This window comes from Pituophis catenifer, unplaced genomic scaffold (genome assembly GCF_029215685.1).
Source record: "Pituophis catenifer annectens isolate HBS135680 unplaced genomic scaffold, rPitCat1.0.hap2 SCAF_7, whole genome shotgun sequence".
NCBI lineage: Eukaryota > Metazoa > Chordata > Lepidosauria > Squamata > Colubridae > Pituophis > Pituophis catenifer.
This window is the reverse complement of record NW_027256887.1, coordinates 88962318-88985905: the sequence shown is the minus strand read 5'-3', so window position 1 is coordinate 88985905 and position 23588 is coordinate 88962318. Positions and strand designations below refer to the sequence as shown.

The following is a 23588-nucleotide window of genomic DNA, read 5'->3' as shown; positions in this document are numbered from 1 at the left end:
GTCAGCAGGCTGATGTTGTAGTAGCCAGGGAGATTCTGGCTTCCAACCTTCAAGCTGTATTCAATCGAGAGGCGTCTTGCACAGATAGGGCTGTTCGATTTCACAAAACTGGTCGTTCCAACTTTTATAGTCTAGAACAAATCAAATCATTGGTTAGACTTTTGTTGCAATTTGTTTTTGGATCGCTCATCATTTGTACCAAAAAAACCGGAGGGGGGGGTTGTTTGTCACAAAGGACTAACTTTCTTGGATAGGAACATTTAAATATACAGCTTTCTCATTGTAGTTTACAGGTAGTCCTCAATTTACAACTGTTCCTTTTAGTGATTGTTGAAAAGTTACAACAGCACTGAAAAAAATCGATTTATAACTGATTTTGACACAACCGTTATAGTATTCTCCTGATAACGTGATCAAAATTCAAGCATTTGGTAACCGGCATGTATTTATGATTCTTTTAGTGTCCTGGGGTCATGTGATCACCTTTTGCGACCTTCTGACAAGTAAAGTCCAAAAGCAACTGGACTTTCTTGGGCTTTTTTCTTTGAAGATGTTTAGATTCTCATCCAAGAAGCTTCTTTGGTTCTAGAAGTTGGGAGTTGAAGTCCACAAGTCATAAAGGAGCCGTCATTCCCCACCTCTACTCAACTGGATGGTTGCATACACTCTTTAGAGTCATTAGTGATAGAAATGATCCCTAAGTTTACATAAATTACTAAATAGGATTCATTCAGAAATGAAGCCCACGCAGTCTCTGACTTCATGTATATTGGCTGTGGAGGATTGGAAGGTTGTGTTTTTTCACACATCTGGAGAAGACATGCTTGAGAAGTCTGATACATTAGAACAAAAAATCTTCTCCTTACCGTTGGTATATAGCTCGACACAATTCTGCTTCTTTTTGCAGTTGGAAGGTTGACCGTGTGCCCAAAAAATTTCCTGTGTCTTGGCGTGGTCTGACCATCTGAATCGTGTCTGTAGAGAGAGAAAGCAACAGCAGACAACTATATGGGCAATTATTTGTCTTAAATGGTACAGGGTCTCCTGCTTGAGTAGGGGGTTGATCCAACTGGATCAAGTTATTTCAGGGCTAGAAGCTGGAATGGGACATTTAGGCACGGACCCTTTGCTCCAGCCACCTGCCTCAGCCATTTACAGCCAGCTTTCTTCCTCCATTGCTCCTTCCCCGGTCATTCTCCATGACCAATGGGCCCCTGGCCCTAAGCCCCTTGTCCTTTGTCCCTGCCTATCCGTCCAGACACCATTTGACCTGGGCCTTTAGCTGCACTGCACAAGAAGCCACCAGCCAATTGGGGAGCAGTTCATGACTGGCTGTGGAAGGTGGCAGCACTCCACTGCAGAGGTGGCCAGGGAGGGTGCACCAGGCAACTGGATGTGGTGGCGGCAGCATGCAAAAGCAGTTGCAGAGAAGGGGGGGGCGAGCCAGGCAACTGGCAGCAGTGGTGGCAGCATGCAGAAGCGATCGCAGGGGGCAAGGGTGCCAGGCAAGTAGCAGAGGCTTTTGAGCAATAACTACAGGTTGGCATAGCTGCTGGTTGCCTGGCTCACATGATGGTCCCCGCAATGGCGCGCTACCCCCTTCCACAGACAGCCACCGATTGCTCCCCCATTGCCTGGCAGCTTCTTGTCCTGTCCAGCCAAAGGCCCAGGTCAAAGGGTGTCTGGACGAATGGGCGGGGCGAAGGGCGAGGGGCAGAGGGTTAGGAGCCCATTGGCCATTGGATGGCCGGGGGAGGGCCAGCAGAGGCGGAAATCTTGCTGTAAATGGGCTGAGGCAGGTGGCTGGTGGCGAAGGAGGTGTGGCCAATGGTGGATGCCTAAATGTCCTAAACCTCTAGAAGCATAGTCCAGCCATTGCTAGAAAGTTGCATGTTTCCAACTTCCAACTGGATCCCACTCAAAACGTCTCAAGGGGTCTCCTGGAAAGGGAGACGTGTAGAAACATGGAAATTTCTAGAGAAGAGAAAGCCACAGAGGTCTGGAAACACCTCCAAAAGATCCCACTTCACTTAAGGGCCTTCTTTCCAGTCATAGCTGTTGATCAGCATCCAAACTGGAGGTGGAGAGGGTGGATAGTTTTAAATTTCTGGGCATTTGTATCTCATGGACGATGAATGCTAACATGCTTGTGAAGAAGGCACAGAAGAGGCTGTACTTCCTGAGAATGCTCAGGAAGATAAATCTATCTCAGCATCTACTTCTGTCCGACTATCGCAGCACCATTGAGAGTGTCCTGACATACGGCATTCTTGCATGGTACGGGAGCAGCTCTGCAGTGGACAAAAAAGCTCTACAGAGAATGATTAAAACTGCCCAGAATCTCATCGGACTCCAGCTACCATCCCTGGATGACATCTTCGAATCTCGCTGTTCGAGAAAGTTGCGTAACATTCTGAGTGACTCTTCCTATCCTGCTTACAATCTTTTTGGACTGCTGCCTTCTGGCAGAAGATACAGGACAATTAAAACTCAGACCACACGTTTTCTGAATAGTTTTTATCCCAGAGCTATAATGGCACTCAACAATGAACTCAAGGGCCACCATCGGTGAGCTCTTGGACAGCATTACTTGGTCTGTTGTGTGGATGTTTGGGTGGTTTAGGGGTGGGGAATTTGTGGTGGGTGGGAGTGTGTTTGGGGATTATTATGTGTGTTGGACCTGGTCTTTGGGTGTTAAGTGAATTTCGTTGTATGGGTATACTGTGTATACACATACAATGACAATAAAGTTATTTATTTTTTATATAAAAACACAGGTGATGTTGATGAAAGTTCCTATGTTGAACTGTGTGAATTGGGACACGGGTGCCCTGGGTGTGCAAAGACTATGAGGGAGTTTTGAATTGTGACAGAGTTTGTTAAAAATGCTTATACTCACTGATGAGGGGAAACGATACAGATATTTTTGTAATTCCTCTGTTTATCTACTCTTGAGCAATCAGCTTGTGTTTCCTTATTTATTCTACGTGGTTCCTAGCCAGCCTTGTGAGTGTACCAAAAGGACACTATTGCTCAGATCTGAAGAAACGTGTCATTTAGAGAGAATTGGGATCTGTCCCTTTGTCTATTCCGAGCTCAATCTAGACAGCGTGTGTAACATAGCCATGGTCAACTTCTTAAGATCCCAAAATTGCACTGAGATCCAGAACTGAATGTTTTGAAGGCTCTCCAAGGAACCCCCCCCCACATACTAGGATTGCTATCATGCTGTTGTTAAGTCCTGGTGTAATTGTGCCGTGATGTAAATCCATTGACAGATTGGCTTATTCTTGTCACCTCCTCCCTCTCCCCACCCCCACCTCCGAGCTTTTTATTGTCTTCAGATATAGACCACTCACTCCCTTCCCTACCTGAGGCCAACCCAACTTCTACTCACCTTCCCGCCCCGGATTTTGTACAATCCAATCCAGATTCTATATGTCTTTTCAAAGTTGGTTCTTAAAGCAGAAGATAAAAATGCCATTTCCCGTTCGCTGAGGATGGAGGCGAGGTGGCCATTTTTGCCGTAGGTATTGCAATCTGCCTGGGAGACACCAAACAGGCACAGGTGAGTACTTTGTGCTTTAGATCATGAGTATCCAAACTTGGCCACTTTAAGACCCCCTTTGTCAGAGGAGGAACATGGGCCAGTCCTGGACTCTGGGGAAGGCTCAGATGAGGGCTCTGTGTCAGAGGCAGAGAGGGGGCCAAGGCCATCTGGTAGTTAAGTGTGGCCTCCGGAGCCTCCGGAATCTGACATCAGCGAGGCAGAAGAACAGTGTGAGCCTGTTCCCAGTGTGCGCATGCACAGAGCTGCCAGAAGGCAAGAACAATTAAGAAAAAAAAGGGTGACTCGGGAGTAAGGCTTGGAGTTGATTGGTCCCTCCCATAAGACATAAAAAGAGGAGCAAACGGACTGAGCCTTTGCAGGAAGCAATTAGTTCATATAGTCGGTTCAAGCTCTGAGAAATCCTGTTTGACTCTGTGCTCCGTTTGGCCTTGCAAAACTAATTGGCAAATAGGTCTCTGACAGCGTTTCAAGGGAGATAAAGGTGGGTGCTTATCAACATTACCCTGAACGACTGTGTCAACTCGAGCAGACATCTGTCGGAATCTGCACAGACTGTTTGTGAATCATTACGAGCTGTGAATGACCGTAATTCACAACCGTCTCAATAAAAGAGGTTTTTTGGGACTAAACTTGTGATTTATGCTTTGCCAGGAAGCCTAGGTCAGAACAGAAAGAGTCTCTTTCTATGTTCTCCTAAGAGTAAAAGCTGGAGAGCAGGAAGCTATCTATCTCTCCAGACCTTTTATTTATTTATTTATTTATTTATTTATTTATTTATTCAAATTTCTATACCGCTCTTCTCCTTTCGGACTCAGGGCGGTGAACAGCCAAGATAAAAACATCTATACAAAACATCACAGTTTAAAAATAAAGTTAAAATAATTTATAATTTGGCCCATAATTTAAAACTTGTCAATTAAAATCAATATTAAAATTTTAAAAACTAACCCTAAAATCAAGACAGACCGGCTAACTGGAAAAAATGAGTTTTTAGGGCCCGACGAAAAATCCGAAGGTCGGAGATCACTCGTATCTCTGGGGGTAGATTGTTCCATAGGGTAGGTGCCACCACAGAGAAGGCTCTCCTCCTGGGGGTCGTCAGCCGGCATTGTCTGGCCGACGGCACCCTGAGGAGGCCCTCTCTGTGGGAGCGAACCGGCCGGTGGGAGGCTATTGGTGGCAGAAGGCGGTCCTGTAAGTACCCTGGCCCTAAGCCATGGAGCGCTTTAAAGGTGATCACCAACACCTTGAAGCGCACCCGGAAGTCCACCGGAAGCCAATGCAGCTCGCGCAGGAGAGGAGTCACATGGGAGCGCCCCGTCGCTCCCATAATCCCCCGCGCAGCCGCATTCTGCACCAGTTGGAGCCTCCGGGTGTACCCCAAGGGGAGCCCCATGTAGAGAGCGTTACAATAGTCCAGACGAGAAGTGACGAGTGCTTGAGTGACCGTGCGTAGGGAGTCCCGGTCCAGAAAGGGGCGCAACTGGCGTATCAGGCGAACCTGACAAAAAGCCCCCCTGGCCACGGCTGTCATATGCCCTTCTAAAGACAGCCGCGCATCCAGGAGGACACCCAAGTTGCGGGCCCTCTCCGTGGGGGCCAATGATTCGCCCCCAATAACCAGCGATGGCGTCAGCTGCCTATACCGGGACGCCGGCAGCCACAGCCACTCGGTCTTGGAAGGGTTGAGTCGAAGCCTGTTTCTCCCCATCCAGACCCGCACGGCCTCCAGGCACTGGGACATCACTTCCAAGGCATCATTGGGATGGTCTGGGGTGGAAATGTACAGCTGAGTATCATCAGCGTACTGATGGAACTCCACCCCAAAACCACGGATGATCTCACCCAGCGGCTTCACATAAATGTTGAACAGGAGGGGCGAGAGGACCGACCCTTGCGGCACCCCACAAACAAGGCGCCTTGGGGTCGACCGCTGCCCCCCTGTCAACATGGATTGCGACCGGTCGGAGAGATAGGAGGAGAACCACCGCAAAACGGTGCCCCCCACTCCCAGTCCCTCCAGCCGGCGCAACATGATACCATGGTCGATGGTATCAAAAGCCGCTGAGAGGTCTAATAGGACCAGGATAGAGGAAGAACCCCTATCCCGGGCCCTCCAGAGATCATCCACCAACGCGACCAATGCCGTTTCCGTGCTGTACCCAGGTCTGAAGCCGGACTGGAGCGGATCCAGATAGACAGCTTCATCCAGGTACTGGGGAAGCTGTCGCGCCACCACACTCTCAACAACCTTCGCAATAAAGCGAAGGTTGGAGACTGGACGATAGTTAGCCAAAACAGCCGGAAGTGAGGGGAAAGGAATCGGGAGAGGGTCCCGCCAACCCTTCTCCTAACCCCAAACCCATCCTCTCCTCCCAATGGTTCTACTTATTGGCAGATGGTTTTGAGGTCCTTGGTGGAAGGGAGGAGGTAGGATAGGGACCCAAATGGGGAAAACAGCTGCTGGGATGTGTTTCTGCCAATCCAAGGACAGGTGGGTAGCACAGACACAATCCCATGCCAAGGTCCCTCATTTCCTTGGCAGGGGTACCCATAAGGGATGGTCAAACAAGTCTGTTGTTGTCTATGATGGTGTGATTGAAGCTCCACCATGGTTCTGTTCACGCTTTAATCACATTGTTGTGGCCATATTGACTTTCTTGACCATAATTTTTGGACATCTCTCCTTCCTTCCTTCCTTCCTTCCTTCCTTCCTTCCTTCCTTCCTTCCTTCCTTCTTTCCTTCCTTCCTTCTTTCCTTCCTATTTTCCCTTCCCACCCACAGGGAAGCATTACACTCAGACAGTAAGTTTATAGGCTGAGTTGGAGGCTGGTGGGGCTCCTCTTACTTCTGCCTCGTTCCAGGTCAGTTTTTCCTTGAAAAGTGCATAACAAAAATCCTCAAACATGTACCAGTGCTTGGGACAAGTTGATGCTTCCAGACCTGTTGGTGGAAAGAGAAGACCTTGTCAAAGAGGAGGAGATGGGGGTCACCCAGTGGTGGTATTCAGCCAGTTCTCTCCGGATCGCGTAAACCGGTAGTGGCGACTGCAGGAGGCTCCGCCCACCCACCCAGATGTAATGTGTGACTACTGCGCATGTGCACACTCGTTTTTGTGAACCATTATGGAAGGTAAGTGAATCCCACCTCTGGGGTCACCCACCCTGAGCCCATAGATTCAAACTGAAAAGAGGGGGAGGAGAAGGGACTTGAAAAAGGGGAAGAAAAGAGACACCCTAGAAATAAGGGCAGGACGGTGCCCAGCTGGAGGGAAGCCAGGACGTGGATGGGGTGCAAAGTACGGCGAGAGGCTGGGAAGACAGGTGGGGGCAGCCTCCCCTCAAGTAACAGGGTCAGAAGAAGAAAACAAAAGAGCAACTCAACAAGGACCGATATCTGGACCAATGGGCTGGGAAGGGTCTCAGGACACCCTTTGCTTAAATACCAGTGGATGGTTGGGTGGATTTTCTGCTCTTCGGTTTCACAAATACCTTGACCCATTGTTTACTAATTCATTGTTGGTCTGCTATTAATCTTGGTTAATCTTTGTTTATCTGTTGTTGATTGCTGGCAAGGGGGTATTTTGGGTTTTTGGTCTCCTTTTTGGCTTTCTCAAACGATTGTCTCTTTTGAATGGTGTGTAAATGTTGTTTATGTCCGTATGCCTGTTGATGGCTGATTTGGCTGGGTGCCAGCCTTCTGGTTCTGTGGTGGCAACCTTTATATTTTCCTGCCATGAATGGGCATTTTATCCCCAATTTTCATGGCTGGTACCCCATCCATATTTTTAGCTGTCCAACATAGAATCTTCAGGTTGGAGATCTTTTTCTTTTTTTAAAAGTTTTTTTTATTTTTTTTTATTTTTTATAAAAATGTCAAATCAATGCATGAACAGTGTGGCCCTGGGTGCCATACATTCCAATACAAATGAAACTGATCAGATTAAACATTATTATTACATTCAATCAACTTAATTGTTGGGGGCAATATGCTATTTAGTATACTGTCTTTGCTGTAAGCTGCCCAGAGTCCTCGGAAGTGGGTGGCATTAGAAATAATAATAATAATAATAATAATAATAATAATAATAATAATAATAATAATTGCCCCCAACAATCTGGGTCCTCATTTTACCCACCTCAGAAGGATGGAAGGCTGAGTCAACCTTGAACTGGTGAGATTTGATCCGCTGATCTGCTAAACTAGCAGTCAGCTGAAGTAGCTGCAGTACTGCACCCTAACCACTGCGCCACCTCAGCTCTACAAAGCTAGGACAACAAAGCTAGTTGTCCTAGCTTTGTAGCAGCCATCTTTAGGCTGCTGCTGCTTCTTGCCATGGCTGAGAGGGAAAAAAGACCCTGGGCCGTACATAAGAGGTGCGATTCTCCCCGACCTCACAGGGTGCCCCTCTTTGCTTCATCACTCCTGCAGGGTGGCTTAGGCTCCCTCCGGAGCCCACAAACATGAAGAATTCAGCAGAGGGAATGCAGAGACCCATTCCTCTGTGTCTGTACCGCGGCGATATCAACAGGAGGTCCAGGGCTTGGAGGTCTTCTACAGTAGTTCAATCTCCTGCTCAAGGAAGGAGACCTTATACCAAATGGTTGTCCAGTCTATTTTTGAAAACCTCCAGTGATGAAGCATCCACAACTCCGGGAGGAAAACTATTCATTGATTAATTGTTCTCACTGTCAAGAATCGTATCTCCAGGTTGGATCTCCCTTTAATGAATTTCCACCCATGGTTCTTGTCCTGTCTTTCTATGCTTTGGAGAATGTCAACTTCCTCTTCTCTGTGACAGCCTCTCAAGTCCTGGAAAGCTGCTATCATGTCACTCCTAGTCCTTCTCTTTGCTAGACTAGACATATCTAGAAATGCTTCAACATTTTTTTGCATCAACAAAGACCTACCTTGTATGAAGAAAGAGGCCACCAGGAAGCCCAAAAAGGACACACAAAAAGAGGCGAACCCCATCTGGAAGGGAAAAGAAAGAGCAAGCTAAATCAAGGAGCTGCTGTTACCAGATGTATTGATGTCCTCCAGCTGTGTTGATTTCAGAAGGAGATTGGATAAATTCAGGGAGGAGGATGGGATCTCATCAACTCCTAGTCTTTCTGGCTGTTTATCACCTCCTGAGTCAAGATTGTTGGACGAGCAGGCACAGAAACAGCCAGGGAAGTGATTGAAGCCTAGGAAACAGCCCCCTCCTCAGTCAACAAGAGTGCTGATTTACCACCAGTTGGTCAAATACTTGGGAGGCGAGGGCTTGGCAGCACAAACTTCAGCTAATGACTTAATAGCCAGCCATCAATACCCCAATCAACATCTAACAAGCCACATACAATATGCACCATATAAATACCACAAACAGAACAACCCAAAGCCCACCCTCTGCTAGAGAGAAGTTCCCTGAAGATGGGCTCCAGCACAAGTCCAAAAGCTCAGAAGGCAAAACCTCTGGTCCTGGTGACTGACCCAAATTAGTTCCTGCAGCATTCTCCTGGAATACATAGATTCACCTTCATTTGAATATCAATAAATTATAGTAGCATCCTCAACTGTCCAACAGCTTGCCACCCTCTTCTTGCTACTGAATTGCCTAAAGACTCCTGGGTTGACCTCTGTGGGACATAGAATGGTGGCCTGGATGGACTCCACTCTGTCCTTCCATCTTTCTGTTTTTAGATAATGAAAAAGAAATCTAGAGGTCCCTGAGGAACAGTTTTTTCTTTCGTTGGCCTTTTGGTAAATTGCAGAAACATAAAAAGCCACACATGAGGAGAACTTCATGAGAACCTGAACAAGTCAATCCCCCACCTGTAATACCTTGACCGGCACTGGTTTAGCTGCCTTTAAAAAAAGGAACCTGTGGTTAGCATCTCGTTATTAAATGCTATGGACCAGCCAGATGTGTCCCCTCTATCAATTGGTGGGTCCCCTCTGACGTATCCTAGAAGCTGCTTTCGGATGGAGGCTACTTACAGGTCAGTCTTTGTATGCTGTCAGGAGAATTGTGAGCTTTTGCTCCTTCTGGGTCAATGCTGGTTTTTTCTGAACCATTTATTTATGAGTGGGTTTGGGAGTAGTGTGTAAGTGTGACAAACAGGCACTACAAGGATAAATATCTACTGAAGCCAGAAGCACATCAAGATCATTTTTTATGTGGAAATGCCACGGCTGAGCAGTGATCCAGGCAATGGGAAATACATGCTGGAAAGAGGAAAACATGCACCAGCAGATCTCAAAGAGTTGACAAAAATCTTCTTGAGAGCAAGATAGACATCTAGGAGGAGTGTTTTAGTCTATGGTAGGAAAAGGAGGCTGGTGTGAGGAAAGGACAAAATTTGTGCAGACATGTTAATGGACAGGAGGTTGATATAACATCATGGAGAAAGCCAGATCAGAGCATTTTAAACCCCTCTATGACAGACCCAAAGTGACCATTTTGGAAAAAGGAGACTTTGAAACAAAGAATCCTAGAACTGGAAGGGACACTGGAGGTCTTCTAGTCCAATCCTACTCTCAAGTGCAGACCAGAGGTGGGTTTCAGCAGGTTCTGACTAGTTCTGGAGAACCGGTAGCGGAAATTTTGAGTAGTTCAGAGAACCAGTCGTAAAAATTCTGACTGGCCCCGCCCCCATCTACTCTCTGCCTCCCAAGTCCCAAGTCTCAATCATCTTTATGATACCGCATCAGCCTTCGAACCTGTGTCGTCCCAAGGCATTGGGATGGGGACTCCCAGCATTGCTAGCTGCAGGGAGAAAGGATGGGAAATATGGGGGTGCAGTCCCAATGCACATCACGAGCATCTGGTTAGGACAGACTGTCCCAAATCACAGCAATATCTCCTCTTCAGTTCATTGCTGATCAATTGACCAAGAATATCAGCCATTATATCTATGACTTGTCTTGTTCAGTAGTTTTATTTCAGGAAGAAATAACTCCGTGATTCAGTCGGCAGAAGGAAGCCTCCAATCTTTTGTACTGTGGTATGAATTTCCTAAAGAAATTAGTTTCATCTGAATGAACTTCATGTCTTCAGCATCTCTACTGCTCAAATGCTTTCGTCTCACTTTGGAAGGGCACTTTTGATCACTGGTTGTCGAGCACCCACAACTTCTGGAGACAAGCCATTCTGCTGGTTACTAGACTAGCCATGGCCAATTCAGCCTCCAGTCCCCTAACCATCTTTGTTACTCTTCTGTGCTCCCTTTCACGACTCTCCAAGAGTCCTGCCTGTTTCCTGATCCTTGGAAAAGTTCCTTTGGAAAGAAGCCGCCAAAGATTTGAGGGGTTCCATCCCTATTTTCTCCTTCAGACGTTTCGTTAAGGGAGAAAATGTTGTCTCCTCCAGGAGGGCATCAGCCACCAATTTTCTGGCTGGAGTTGAATAAGACAAAACTAAAGTCAGCAACACATGGAAGACTTAATGGGCTGATATCAGTAGACTGTTTTTTTTTTAATTGCTTTTTAAAATTCCTTGGCTATCGTCCCTTTCATGTTTTGATTTTCTTTATTTTGTGGGCTGAATTTCTAATTTTTGACAAGTAAAATTAATTAATTACTGTAATTAATTTATTTGTCAAAAATTATGAATTAATGAAATGAATAAATGAATGAATGAATAAACAAATAAATTCCTTGCCTATTGTCCCTGTCAGATTTTGATTTTCTTATTTTGTGGGTTTGAATTCGTAATTTTTGACAAGTAAAATTAATTAATTAATTACCGTAATTAATTTTACTTGTCAAAAATTACAAATTAGTTAAATGAATGAATGGATGAATAAACAAACAAATAAATTCCTTGCCTATCGTCCCTGTCACGTTTTGATTTTCTTTGTTTTGTGGGTTTGAATTCGTGAAATTTTGTTTGACGAAGCCAGCAAGGAGAGAGAAAAAATTCTCTCCCCCCTGAGGTAAAAAAATACCTAGTCAGGGCTGAGAATCCCTTTTCTCTGACCTTAAATTACCCTGTATTCATAATCATCTTTACGCTTATGTCTGTTATCTTATACGTGACAGACAGACACACAGACAGACAGGGTTGTGCCAGAAAATGGAGGACATGGGGTCTTGGCAGGCTTTTTAGCTATCTGTTTCACTGCCTGTAGAGGGCAGTCTACAGTGTAGTGCCTTTTAAGTCCTAGCTGGGCTCTACAGGCAGTGAAATGGACAGCTAAAAAGCCTGCCAAGACCCCGCGTCCTCCATTTTCTGGCGCGAGTCTTAGCCCTGACTAGGTATTTTTTTACCTCAGGGGGGAGAGAATTTTTTTCCCTCTTCTTGCTGGCTTCGTTCCTCTCGTCTTCAGCCTGGAATCCACGTAAGGGCTCTAAAAGGGGTTAAAATAGAATGGAGGGCGAGAGGAAGGGATAGATAGATAGATAGATAGATAGATAGATAGATAGATAGATAGATAGATAGATAATAAATAAATGATTGATAGAGGTAGATAGATAAAGAGATAATATTGATTATAGATAGATATAGATATGAAGATAGATAGATAATAAATAAATGATAGAGGTAGATAGATAAATAGAGATAGTATTGATTATAAATAGATAGATATAGATAATAGGAAGATAGATTATAGATAATAGATAGGAAGATAGATAATAAATAATGGGTAGATAGATAAATAGAGATAGTATTGATTATAGATAGATAGATATAGATATGAAGATAGATAATAAATGATAGAGGTAGATAGATAGAGAGTATTGATTATAAATAGATAGATATAGATAATAGGAAAATAGATGGATTATAGATAATAGATAGGAAGATAGATAATAAATAATTGTTGGAAGAAACATCCTTCTGGGTTCTGCTCCAAGTGGGGAAAACAGACACTGGAAACATGGAGACTGCTTGGAAAGATGGTTTAATGGTGGACAGGATCACATGGCTTGAGTTCCTGAACAGAAAAGGGCAGATACAGTAAATCCTCGGGTTTTTATGCTCTCTCTGGCTCTACGTTTCTTGGGGCCCCGAAAGAGTATCCTGATTGGTTGTCAGACTCCCAGGGGGTGGGGGCCTTGCTGGCTGATGGTCACATGTGCTTCCCAGATCACATGTGGTGAGTTTCTGCTGCTATTGTGTAGAGGGCTAATCCCATCTTTGGCAATTCCTACTATGGCTCTGCCTGAAGGAGGCAGATCTTTGTTATGTAGAATAGACTGGCCCAGGCCTTAATGGCCCATTGACAAAGGGTGGGGGGCAGGAAGGTGGGAGCTGCTTTGTCTGTAAAATATGCTTCTCATATTTCTCATCCAGGGAAATATAATATTCTGCCTTTTTCATATTTCCTAAAATATTTCACTCTTCCAGGAAAGGGGTGGGTGCTAACTTCCTACATAATGATAGAGGTAGATAGATAAATAGAGATAATATTGATTATAGATAGATAGATATAGATATGAAGATAGATAGATAATAAATAAATGATAGAGGTAGATAGATAAATAGAGATAATATTGATTATAAATAGATAGATAGATATAGATAATAGATAGGAAGATAGATAGATAATAAATAAACGATAGAGGTAGATAGATAAATAGAGATAGTATTGATTATAGATAGATAAATAGATATCAGATGATGGGATGTATGTACAGATGAGGCCCTGTCATATGGGGGCCATATGTGGAGATAGGATCCAGGTGTGGGTTTAATGGACATGAGAGTGAAGATTATGAATTCTGAAAAACATTTACTCTTGTCTTCATTTCATTGCCTTAAAACAATTCTTTTCTACCCTCCAGTATAACGGGATTTGCAATGAAGGCTTTCCATACTGTGAGGGCAGGGAATGGGGGGGGGGGGGGGCTGCACAGTCAAGGCGAGGCAGAAGTAAAAGGCTTACCTGTCAGAAACCACTAAGGCAGGGTACTGGATGCAAGAATATTTATTTTTATTTGTTTATGTTTATTTATTTTGTCGAGGACATATTAGATAATATATATAAGTATAAGCATGAATTGAATACATAAAATGAATACAATTAAAGGGAACATTAGGACAGGGATTAAAGGCACGCTGGTGCACTTATGCATGCCCCTTCCAGACCTCTTAGGAATGGGGTGAGGTCAACAGTAGACAGTTTAAGGTTAAAGTTTTGGGGGTTTGGGGAAGAAGCTACAGAGTCAGGTAGTGCATTCCAGGCATTGACCACTCTGTTGCTGAAGTCGCATTTTCTGCAATCGAGTTTGGAGCGGTTTACCTTGAGTTTGTATCTGTTGTTTGCTCGTGTATTGTTGCGGCTGAAGCTGAAGTAGTCATTGACAGGAAGGACATTGTGGTAAATAATTTTATGTATTACACTTAGGTCAGACCAAAGATGGCGTAGTTCTAAATTGTCTAAGCCCAAAATTTCAAGTCTGGTGGCATAAGGTATTTTATTACAGGTAGAGGAATGGACGACTCTTCTTGTGAAATATCTCTGGACTCTCTCCATTGTATTAATGTCCTATATGCAATGCGAGTTCCAGACAGATGAGCTGTATTTGAGAATTGGTCTAGAAAATGTTTTGTATGCTCTAATTAATAGTACAATACTTCTAGAGAAGAAGCTATGCAAGATTAGGTTAACAACTCTTAATGCTCGCTTATTAAAAAAAGCCCAAAAGCACATAGCTAGAACATGCAACTAGAAACTTTGCAAGATACCCATGACCTGGGGTGAGTGACAGGCGACATGAGAGTTAGCTACTTCGCACAAGCAAGTGCAAAAGCCTTGCTGAAACCTTTAGGGGGCTGTAATCCAGGTAACCAATCAATATTATATGTTATGCATGCATTAGTAGGGGGCGGGCAATGGGGTGAATGTGATCCACCCTTAAGAATTTCTGTAAAACTGTAATCACAGCCTTGGCAGATTTCAAAGCCAGGGTCCTTGTAGGTAGGTACGTAGGTACTTATCTTTGTAGGTAGGTAGAGAGGGAGGGAGGGAGGGAGGGAGACAGAGAGAGACAGACAGATACAGATATATAGAGATATGATGATAGTCAGGAATTGAGGAGCAGAGGGGAAGTTTAGTTTTAGCACCTAATTGGGGCCCTCTCCCTTCTAGCACTGATAATGTTACTTAGTTGAGTCATGAAAAATCTTCAAGAAAAAGACCCAGGGTAGTGGATTCATAGCAGCGAAAGGCAAAATGGCATATTCTTAGCAAACCATGGATGATTTCAGTGATGAGCAAATTATTTGGACAAAAAATGAGTGAGTGAGTAAGTGATGGGATAGTGTCCTGGATCACACCCACTTCCCCAATCTGTTCCTCTCTGAATGTCTTGACATATTGGCAGAAGGCAGAGGTTGACCATAAAACACTAAGTGATTCTTGTCATGTCAACTTGGGCTCATCTAAGTTGGAGGTTGAACATTTTAAGCAGTATATAAGCTTTGTGGATTCCTCTAGTGCGGAGTGTCCCACCTTTGGCCACTTTCAACTCCCAGAATTCCACAGCTGGCTAATAGGAAATTGACCTTTATGGGCCTTGAGAAACTCTAATGAAAAAGGAAAGCAATGACAGAGATAAAATTGAAAATAGTTTATTGGTTTTCACAGGAAAGTATCGGACCTTTAACCTGATGGAATTGACTATGTAGGCTTAGAACTGGTGGTCTTCAAGGATTGGGAAACAAGGAGTCTCTCTTGTAGTCAAGACATTTCTCAACTTAATTCCAAGAGCCATGGCATCCCTAATGAAAACATGCTGTCAGTAACGCCTCAACATGCAAAGGAACTGTGCTTTTTTTGAACAATTTCGATTCTTCCATTTTTTAAATCCTGAAAGAGAAAAATGAAAGGAAATTGGGCATGTGTCTCTTTCTCCACCTTTAACTTTGCATAGAAGAAGCATAGCCCATTAATCCACCCCTCATTTTAAGCATTCAGAGCAGAATGACCCAAGCCATGAACTTTATGAGGGCTTCACAATTTCTCCCGTTCTTGTAGTGTGCAACTTATCTGACATGCTATCTTTGGACTTTCATCACTGACTCTAGACTTCAGTTTAAGGCCTTCCTGGTTGAGTTCACTGTACTTTGTAATTACACCATGTTCCCAGTCTTTGCAAGCTGTAGGTCATATTCTACCAACAATGTATTACCTGGATCGGGTTTTTGGAAGTACATTGGAACATACGATATTCTATATTCTAAGGAATGCATGGTAATGGGATGGGGTCTATCGGAGGAAGAGGGGAGAAGGGGAAACAGGAGGAGGAAGAGAAGGACGGAGGAGAGGGAGAAGGGGGGGAAATGGTGATGGAGGAAGGAAAAGGAAATGGCGAATGATGGTGGTGGTAGTAGTGATAGTGATGGAGGAGGAGAAAGAGGTGGTGGTGAGGAGAAAAAGAAGGAAAGGGAGGAGAGGGAGAAGAAGGAAAGGGAGGTGATAGAGAAGAGGACTATTTGAAGACCAGCCCATTTGAAGTTTGGTCTTGAGGACATCTCTCACTCCTTCCCAACCTGTTGCATATTAGAAGGACCAACCATGTTTCTGAGGATTTGGGTGAACAGTCTGAGGATTCCTTTCCTAGAAGACCTCCACAATGTCTTCCAATCCCATCATTCAATGGAAGAGTGTCCCATTCTCACCTGACGAGGCAGACAGCTGGATGCAATTCAGGTAGTTCCTTGGTCTAGGAAAGGTTTCATCCCAGGATACATAGGGAATGGATGAATAATCAGTCCATTTCCAACATTTTTTCTGTAAAAAAAGGAGGGTTTTTTTTTTTTACCTCATAGAGATTGAGAGTCTCCACATGGCTAATTGCCCTCAAATCATTGGCATCTCATGTTTGGCCACAGTGCATGTTGACCCTGCTGTGCTCGGAGAAGCCAAGATGGGGTAAAGCTGGTCAACCAGACCTACTACTTGGCTCAGAGAATCACTAGGAATCCATTTCATGTTCAGGGACCCCTCTGCAAAGGGCAAAATGGGGTAATGTGAATTCCAACAGGCTCTTGCTGAGAGACTTCCAAGCTTGGGAGAGAATTTAATTGAATTGAATCCTTTATTTCGCCAAGTGTGATTGAACACCCAAGGGTGTTGCCTCCAATGCAGAAGCTCTCAGTGTACATGCAAAGCAACAGAATAATAATCATAATAGTACCAATAAGAAGAGGTAGTTAAGATAAGAAGGATAATACTACTACTACAGATAGACTACATGGGTAAATATACTTAGACGTGAGACAGTACTATGAGTATTAGGAGTTCAGCAGAGTGATGGCACGGGGGGGAACTATCCCTGTGTCTAGTTGTTTTGGCATGCAATGCCATGTAGCAGTGTCCCAAGGGCAGGAGTTGAAACAGTTTATGTCCAGGATGTGAGGGGTCTGTAGGTATTTTCTCAGCCCTCCTCCTGACCTGCACAATATACAGGTCCTCAATGGAAGGCAGGCTGCTTGCAATTGTTTTTTCTGTACTCCTATCTATCTATCGAAGTCTGTCCCTGTGCTATTTTGTTGCTGTACCAAATCAGACAGTTATAGAAGTATATATGACTTGTTTGTTTGTTTGTTTGTTTATTTGTTTATTTATTTATTTATTTATTTATTTATTTATTTATTTATTTATGTAGTCTTGTTTATTCATTTACTTAGTTACTTATTTAAAACTACACAGCTGCCCATCTTTCAACCAACGCTGGACGACTATCAATCCAAAGTGAAAAAACATCTAAAGTCATGTTAAAATTATACAACTTGACCAATTGTGAATACGCTAAAAGCAACAAATTGGTTCTAACACATAATAATCCAATTTTCTTGTAGCTAGGAAGCCTCCCATCAAATGGCAATACAGGTTGTTCTTAACTCATGACAGGTTGCTTAGCAACCGTTCGAAGTAAAGACCTTCCGGAAAAAGGGGACTTGTGATCTGGATTCAAAGTTCCAACAGATGGGTAGCTTCATATGACCAAAATCTGGGTGCTTGGAAATCTAGACACAACACAGTTTTACGTAGTTTTACGCAGTTTCGCAGTTTCGCTGAAACCCAGCACATACTTTCAGTTTTTGGCAAAACTACACCCTTAGTAAACCATTTGCTCATTGAGGTCTGCCAGAAAATGGCCATAAAATTGGGCAGTTATGTTACCAGCCCATTTTATGACCTTTATGACAGGGGCCGCCAACCTTTCAGACCTCAGGGACCACTAAAGTCATAATTTTAAATCCTGTAGACCATCAATATGATTTTTTTTTAAAGATAAATAGTATTTAGTGCAATATAAAAAATGGAAATATTTTTTCTGCGGACCATCAAAATTTTCCATGGACCATTGGTTGGTGACCACTGCTTTATGACACATGACCATAATGGGCAGTCTTCGATAACAGTCATCATGTTGAGTCATATGTCCCGGTCCCATCTGTTCTTTCCTCCTTCCCTAAACACCTCCATTCCCAATGGGAAATGTCAGAGGAAGCGAATTCAAGGAAGGGAAGCTGTCAATTACCCTAAATCCATAGGTCACCTTTATAACTGCCTGGTTTGGTTGTGCAACCCAGCAAGACAGACAGAGACTTCAGAGGATAATTAGAACTGCAGAAAAAATAATGGCTACCCACCTGCCTTCCATTGAGGACCTGTATACTGCAGGAGTCAAAAAGAGGGCTGGGAAAATATTTACAGACCCCTCACATCCTGGACATAAACTGTTTCTACTCCTACCCTCAAAATGACACTATAGAGCACTGCTCACCAGAACAACTAGACACAAGGACAGTTTTTTCCCGAACGCCATCACTTAATCTTCTCATCCTTCCCATCACCCATCTCCTTCCACTTATGACTCTTTGACTGTAACTTTGTTGCTTGTATCCTTACGATTTATTGATTGTTTCCTGATTGCTTATTTGTACCCTGTGACTATCAATAAGTGTTATACCTTATGATTCTTGATGAACGTATCTTTTCTTTTATGTACACTGAGAGCATATGCACCAAGACAAATTCCTTGTGTGTCCAATCACACTAGGCCAATTAAAAAAAAAAATCTATTCATAGGTTATCGTCTCACAGCAAGAGAGAGTTCAGGTGTGTAATTCTCCCAGGTATTTCCGAGCCCTCTTCTAGGGATCTCATGAGGCAAGCCATGGAAACAGAGCATGGAAAAATAAAGAAACAACTGGACTGGTTAGTTACCATGCAGGAATCATAGAGGCCAATCCAGACACCTTTACTGGTGATGTAGTTGGTGGAGATGTGACTGGCAATCATCTCCTGTTCCATCTTGGAGACGATGGAAGCCAGGTGAGCGTGCTGGCTGTACTGCTGGCAGTCAGTCTGAAAGGATCCAAAAGAAGACCTTTTTGGATGAGCCTCTGATAGGGGAGGTGCAGAAGAGCAAAGCCGACCTTCCACGTGTTAGTGATGGTGGCTGGAAGGGAGACTCAGGGAAGGGCTGGAGGATGTCTATGGGCACAAAGACAGGCTTCCATATTCACAACTTTATACATCATTTGCAAGATGACCTCATGAAATGCACTGCTTGAATCGAGCTGTAAACAATATCCCAATCAAGGAGAACAAACCATCAAAGAAGAAACAAAGCCCAATCAGGAATGACCAAGAACATGCCCACCAACACTGGCAGGGCAACCCAGAGACTTAAGTTTTGGATGCTGAAAAGAAAGATCCAAGTGATCCAAAAGGCTAATTTCCAGTTAGCATTGACTTCCTTCAAGTTCAAAAGGTAGTTTCTTCTTACCTCAGCATCTTTCCATGATTGGGGTACAGAATGGAACCCATAGCATTTGTTTTGGAACCTGAACCAACCTAAGGGGCAGACTATCCCTTTTATGCCTGTTCAAGAGAGAGAGGAGAGCATGATCAGGGAGGTCAGAAGAATCAAAATGGTTGAAATGATTTCCCTAGAAGCCTTTGATGCTCCTGGAGAGGAAGCTCTGAGGAAAGGGGTTGGGATTACAGAGTATAAAACATTTCCTGGCAAGTGAAGATGTCTTCTGCTAGAGAACTTGTTGAAGTGTCCTGCAGGGTGTTCTACTGGGGAGAGTTAGCCTTGGCAAGTTGGCTGCGGTGAGTTGTCCCATTCTGTTTTCCAGCTATGTTTTGCTCAAGGGAATGAGGGCTGAACTCACCTGATATAATGAAGTTGGCAACCAAGATCAAAACCAAGTGGTTGAAGGATCTTGAAAGTCGGAAGGAGAGAGAAAGAGAGAGAGAGAGAGAGAAAGAATGTAAGAGCATGCACGTTTTGAAGGTTAAGCCATTAAGACCCTTATTGTGTCTCTTTTGGGCAGCCTTGCTCCTGACTAATGCCAGGACCAGTCCCTGCTATTTCCTTAGCAAACATTTTCAAGAACACTATTGTCTTTATTTAATTTACTCATTCAGTTTCTACAGCCCAGTGACTCAAAGCAAATTACAGTTCTCCAGCAAATAAAATCAGAACAATTAAAAATAATAAATACATGCAGGAATAAATGTACAGAGAGGTGGAGGCAATCAACCTGCTAACAGTAAAGCCTTTAACACATTTGGTGCTCTAGGCTGTTTAAGAACAGCCAGGTTTTTAAAACCTTACTCTAAAAGGCCAATGTCTTAATTCCCAAGGGATGAATATTCCGGAAAAGAGGGCCCACGGCAGAAAAGGCTTGTCTCCAGGTCCCTGTCAGCTCACAATCTTGGGTTGATGGCATCTATACCTCTGCTCAAACTGTTGCATCAAATAGGATGGATAGAGATTTTTTTGGAAAACTGGATAACAGTTGGAAGGGACTTTGGAGGTCTTCTAATCCAATCTTCTGCTCAGTAAAGAGACCCTGAACCATTCTGGACAAATGTTTGTCCAAACACTTCTTAAAAACTTCTAGTGTTGGAGCACCCATAATTTCTGCAGGCAAGTCATTCCACTAATTAATTGTTCTCACTATCAGGAAATTTCTCCTTAGTTCTAGATTGCTTCTCTCCTTGATTAGTTTCCACCCATTCCTTCTTGTCCTGCCCCCTGGATTTTGGGAAATAGGTTGATCCCCTTTTCTTTTTGGCAGCCCCTCAAATATTGGAAGACTGTTATGTCACCCCTAATCCTTCTCTTTGTTAAACTAGACATACCCAATCTCTGCAACCATTTTTCATACGTTTTAGCCTCCAGTCCTCTAATCATCTTTGTTTCATTTTCTCTGCCTCTTTCCACAGTCTCAACACCTTTTTATATTGTGGCAACCAAAATTGGATGCAGAATTCCAAGTAACCCAGTAATAATCATGTAACCCAATAATCCATCCAATTACCCAGGAATCCATCACATAATCCAGTATTCCCAAACCCTGTAGTGCTTTAAAGGTTATGTTCCCTTTGGAGCAGCGTTGAAAGGGAGTTTCTTTGACCAATGGAGAAGGACAAAAAGGAAATTGCCTTACTTCTATAATGCTACGGAAAATTGAATTCAGCATCCACCTAATTCCAGTGTTTGGTAATGCTCCTTTTTACCTCTGTCCTGCTGGATGAGACTGCTATCGGAAATTGGACTCCTATCCAGTTCAACAATAGAGAGCAAAATAAACCTACTTGAACATAGTTTCTGCTTGCCTGATCTTCGTCTGCTGCAGCCCACTAATTCTCCTGCGGAATTTATAGCTTTTCTGAAGCAGTGGGGCCATTAATGGTCCTTGCAAGCAGAACACACAAGCTGCAAACTCAGGGCTGTTTTTAATAAAACAGCAGCAAGAAGAACAGCCAAAACCACACCAAGATCAGCTATATTTATTTATTTATTTATCAAAATTTATATGCCGCCCTTCTCCCGTAGGACTCGGGGCGGCTCACACAATAAAAGAACATAATAAAATACTAAAACCAAAAACCAAATTAAAATCCCCACAATTTAAAATCACACAGCCGATCAGGGGATTTGCCGAAAGAGCCATGTCTTCAGGTCAGCACAGAAAGTGCGGAGGTCGGGAGCCGTTTGGAGCCCGGTGGGTAATCCATTCCAGAGGGTCGGTGCGGCCACAGAGAACGCCCTTGACCTATATAAACAATGAGAGTATTTGGGATAGATAAGAAGCTGTGGTAAACTTTCTATGAGTTGATTACAGTGACAGTTTGTTAACAGAGGGTTTTGAAATTTTAATCTCTTTATTTTTTATTATTTTATGTTACTTATTGTTTTTATTATTATTCTATATATTAGCTATTTTCTCAATATAGTAGCCCTGGAGGAAGTGACAGCCAACTGGGGGATCTCCTCCACTGATGCTGAGGAGCTGTATGATTTTTACTAATTCATGATCACTCGAAGATGCTGATTCCAAGACCCACAGGGATTCCTGAAGGTGAACAAAGGGGGATCCAACCTCAAACAAAGCCGGGGGGCTGTTTCTCTTGTGGTAAAGAGGATCATTGAGCAGTCAACTGCTTGAACCCACTTCCGAGGCCAATGACCAAGAAAGCCCCACCGTGGGTATATCTGTTGCCTTATAAACCCATCCCCAGCCTCCGAATGCAATTCTGTAAGCTAAAAGCACTGGTAGCATTCCAATAATTAGATGACTCATTAGTGTGGGGGGGGGGAGGAAGGCCCTGCTAGATTTGTAACAGGATCGTGGAGATGAAAATTGAAGCCCATGTGGAAACCATAAGTTTCATCATAGTGCCAAATAATGGACAAGGCTTTAATTCTGGCCTTACCATGACTAGAGAAAGGGAATCCAGCAATAGACTGAGATTCCCTCAACCACAACCCATCCAGAAAGTGGCAGTGGAAGTAGAACTTTGCAAGTACAGGTAGTTTTCGAGGTACGAACCTATTGAAGTCAAAAATTTCATCAAATGAATCGGACTCAAGTTTACAAATTTTTAAAATCAAATTCATTAATTGAATCAAGTGGGTCGTTAAATGAACAAAGATCCGACTATTTCCTCCGATTCATTAATTGAGCGCTGGCATCGTTAACTGAACCGAGAGGCTTTCCCACTGGCCGCCTATCAGCTGTTTCTGGTGCAGCCTTCCGCTAAGGAACTAAATTGCTTCCAAGCAGGGTCACAAAGCTCTCTGTCTACAGTTGCTTTTTAAAAAAAAACCACTTCCTGCTAGTCAGCTCAAGCTTCTTGAGAGGGCTGGCACAGTAATTTACAGAACTCTCTGATTGCAGTTGGTTTTTTAAAAAAATCCACATGCCACTAATTAACTTAAGAGTTTCCAGCCAGGCACCCAGAGGGAGGTGGGGAAGGAATTTACAGAACTCTCGGTTTGCAACAGTAACAGAGATGGAAGGGTCCGTAAGGTCATCTAGTCTAACCCACTGCTCTTAGAAGACAGCATTTCTGATAAATGCCTATCCAGTCTCTTCTTAAAAGCTTCCAGTGATGAGGTACCAACAACTGCTGGCAGCAATTTAAATTTAAAACCTATATAACCTACAGTAATATAAACTAATCTCCAAAATAAAAGCAAGGAAACACAACGTTATAGAATGCTTTGTGTAGATACTGGCTAGCATTTCTACAAGCAGTTTCAAGGCAAATGCAAACAAACTTTATCTTTGCAAAATGCAACCCAGTGTGGCTGAGGACATAGACCTAGGAATAAAAGCAGCCCTGTTCCAAGATGAATATTTAACAAAAATAAACGTGTTCATGCACGATGGATTTGCATACGTGGACAGCAAACTATGTGCCAGCCAGCTAAAGACTCTTGGTCTTACAAAGGAACCATGTCTCTAAAACCAGAGGGCGTTTTGGGTTTGTTAAAACCCTATATCTGATCAGACACCAGTTTTGGTGGCCATAGAATGCTACGTAGCTAGTTGTCCCATCTGCTGCAAAAGGGATAGTGGGCAAGCAGCAAGAATTATTGCAGGAGGTGCCTCAGCACCAGTGGTGAAATCCAAATTTTTTTACTACTGGTTCTGTGTGCGTGGCTTAGTGGGCACGGCAGGGGAAGGATACTGCAAAATCTCTATTCCCTCCCCACTCGGGGGCCAGCCAGAGGTGGTATTTGCCGGTTCTCCGAACTACTCAACTTCTC

General features: G+C 43.6%; 2 protein-coding genes across 2 annotated transcripts; both read right to left on the bottom strand.

The window, feature by feature from the left end:
• Positions 1-60: 60 nt before the first annotated feature.
• On the bottom strand, positions 61-8546 carry LOC139319807 (C-type lectin lectoxin-Thr1-like). The gene is made up of 5 exons (XM_070947845.1): positions 8483-8546; positions 6421-6515; positions 3398-3544; positions 867-975; positions 61-131 (listed from the first exon to the last, which is right to left on the bottom strand). Exons 1-5 carry the CDS (start codon positions 8544-8546, stop codon positions 61-63), a joined length of 486 nt encoding a protein of 161 aa, XP_070803946.1.
• Positions 8547-15299: 6753 nt separating this feature from the next.
• LOC139319872 (C-type lectin BpLec-like) lies at positions 15300-19804 on the bottom strand. The gene is made up of 5 exons (XM_070947922.1): positions 19696-19804; positions 19305-19399; positions 18740-18880; positions 16183-16294; positions 15300-15370 (listed from the first exon to the last, which is right to left on the bottom strand). Exons 1-5 carry the CDS (start codon positions 19802-19804, stop codon positions 15300-15302), a joined length of 528 nt encoding a protein of 175 aa, XP_070804023.1.
• Between the last annotated feature and the right edge of the window lie 3784 nt (positions 19805-23588).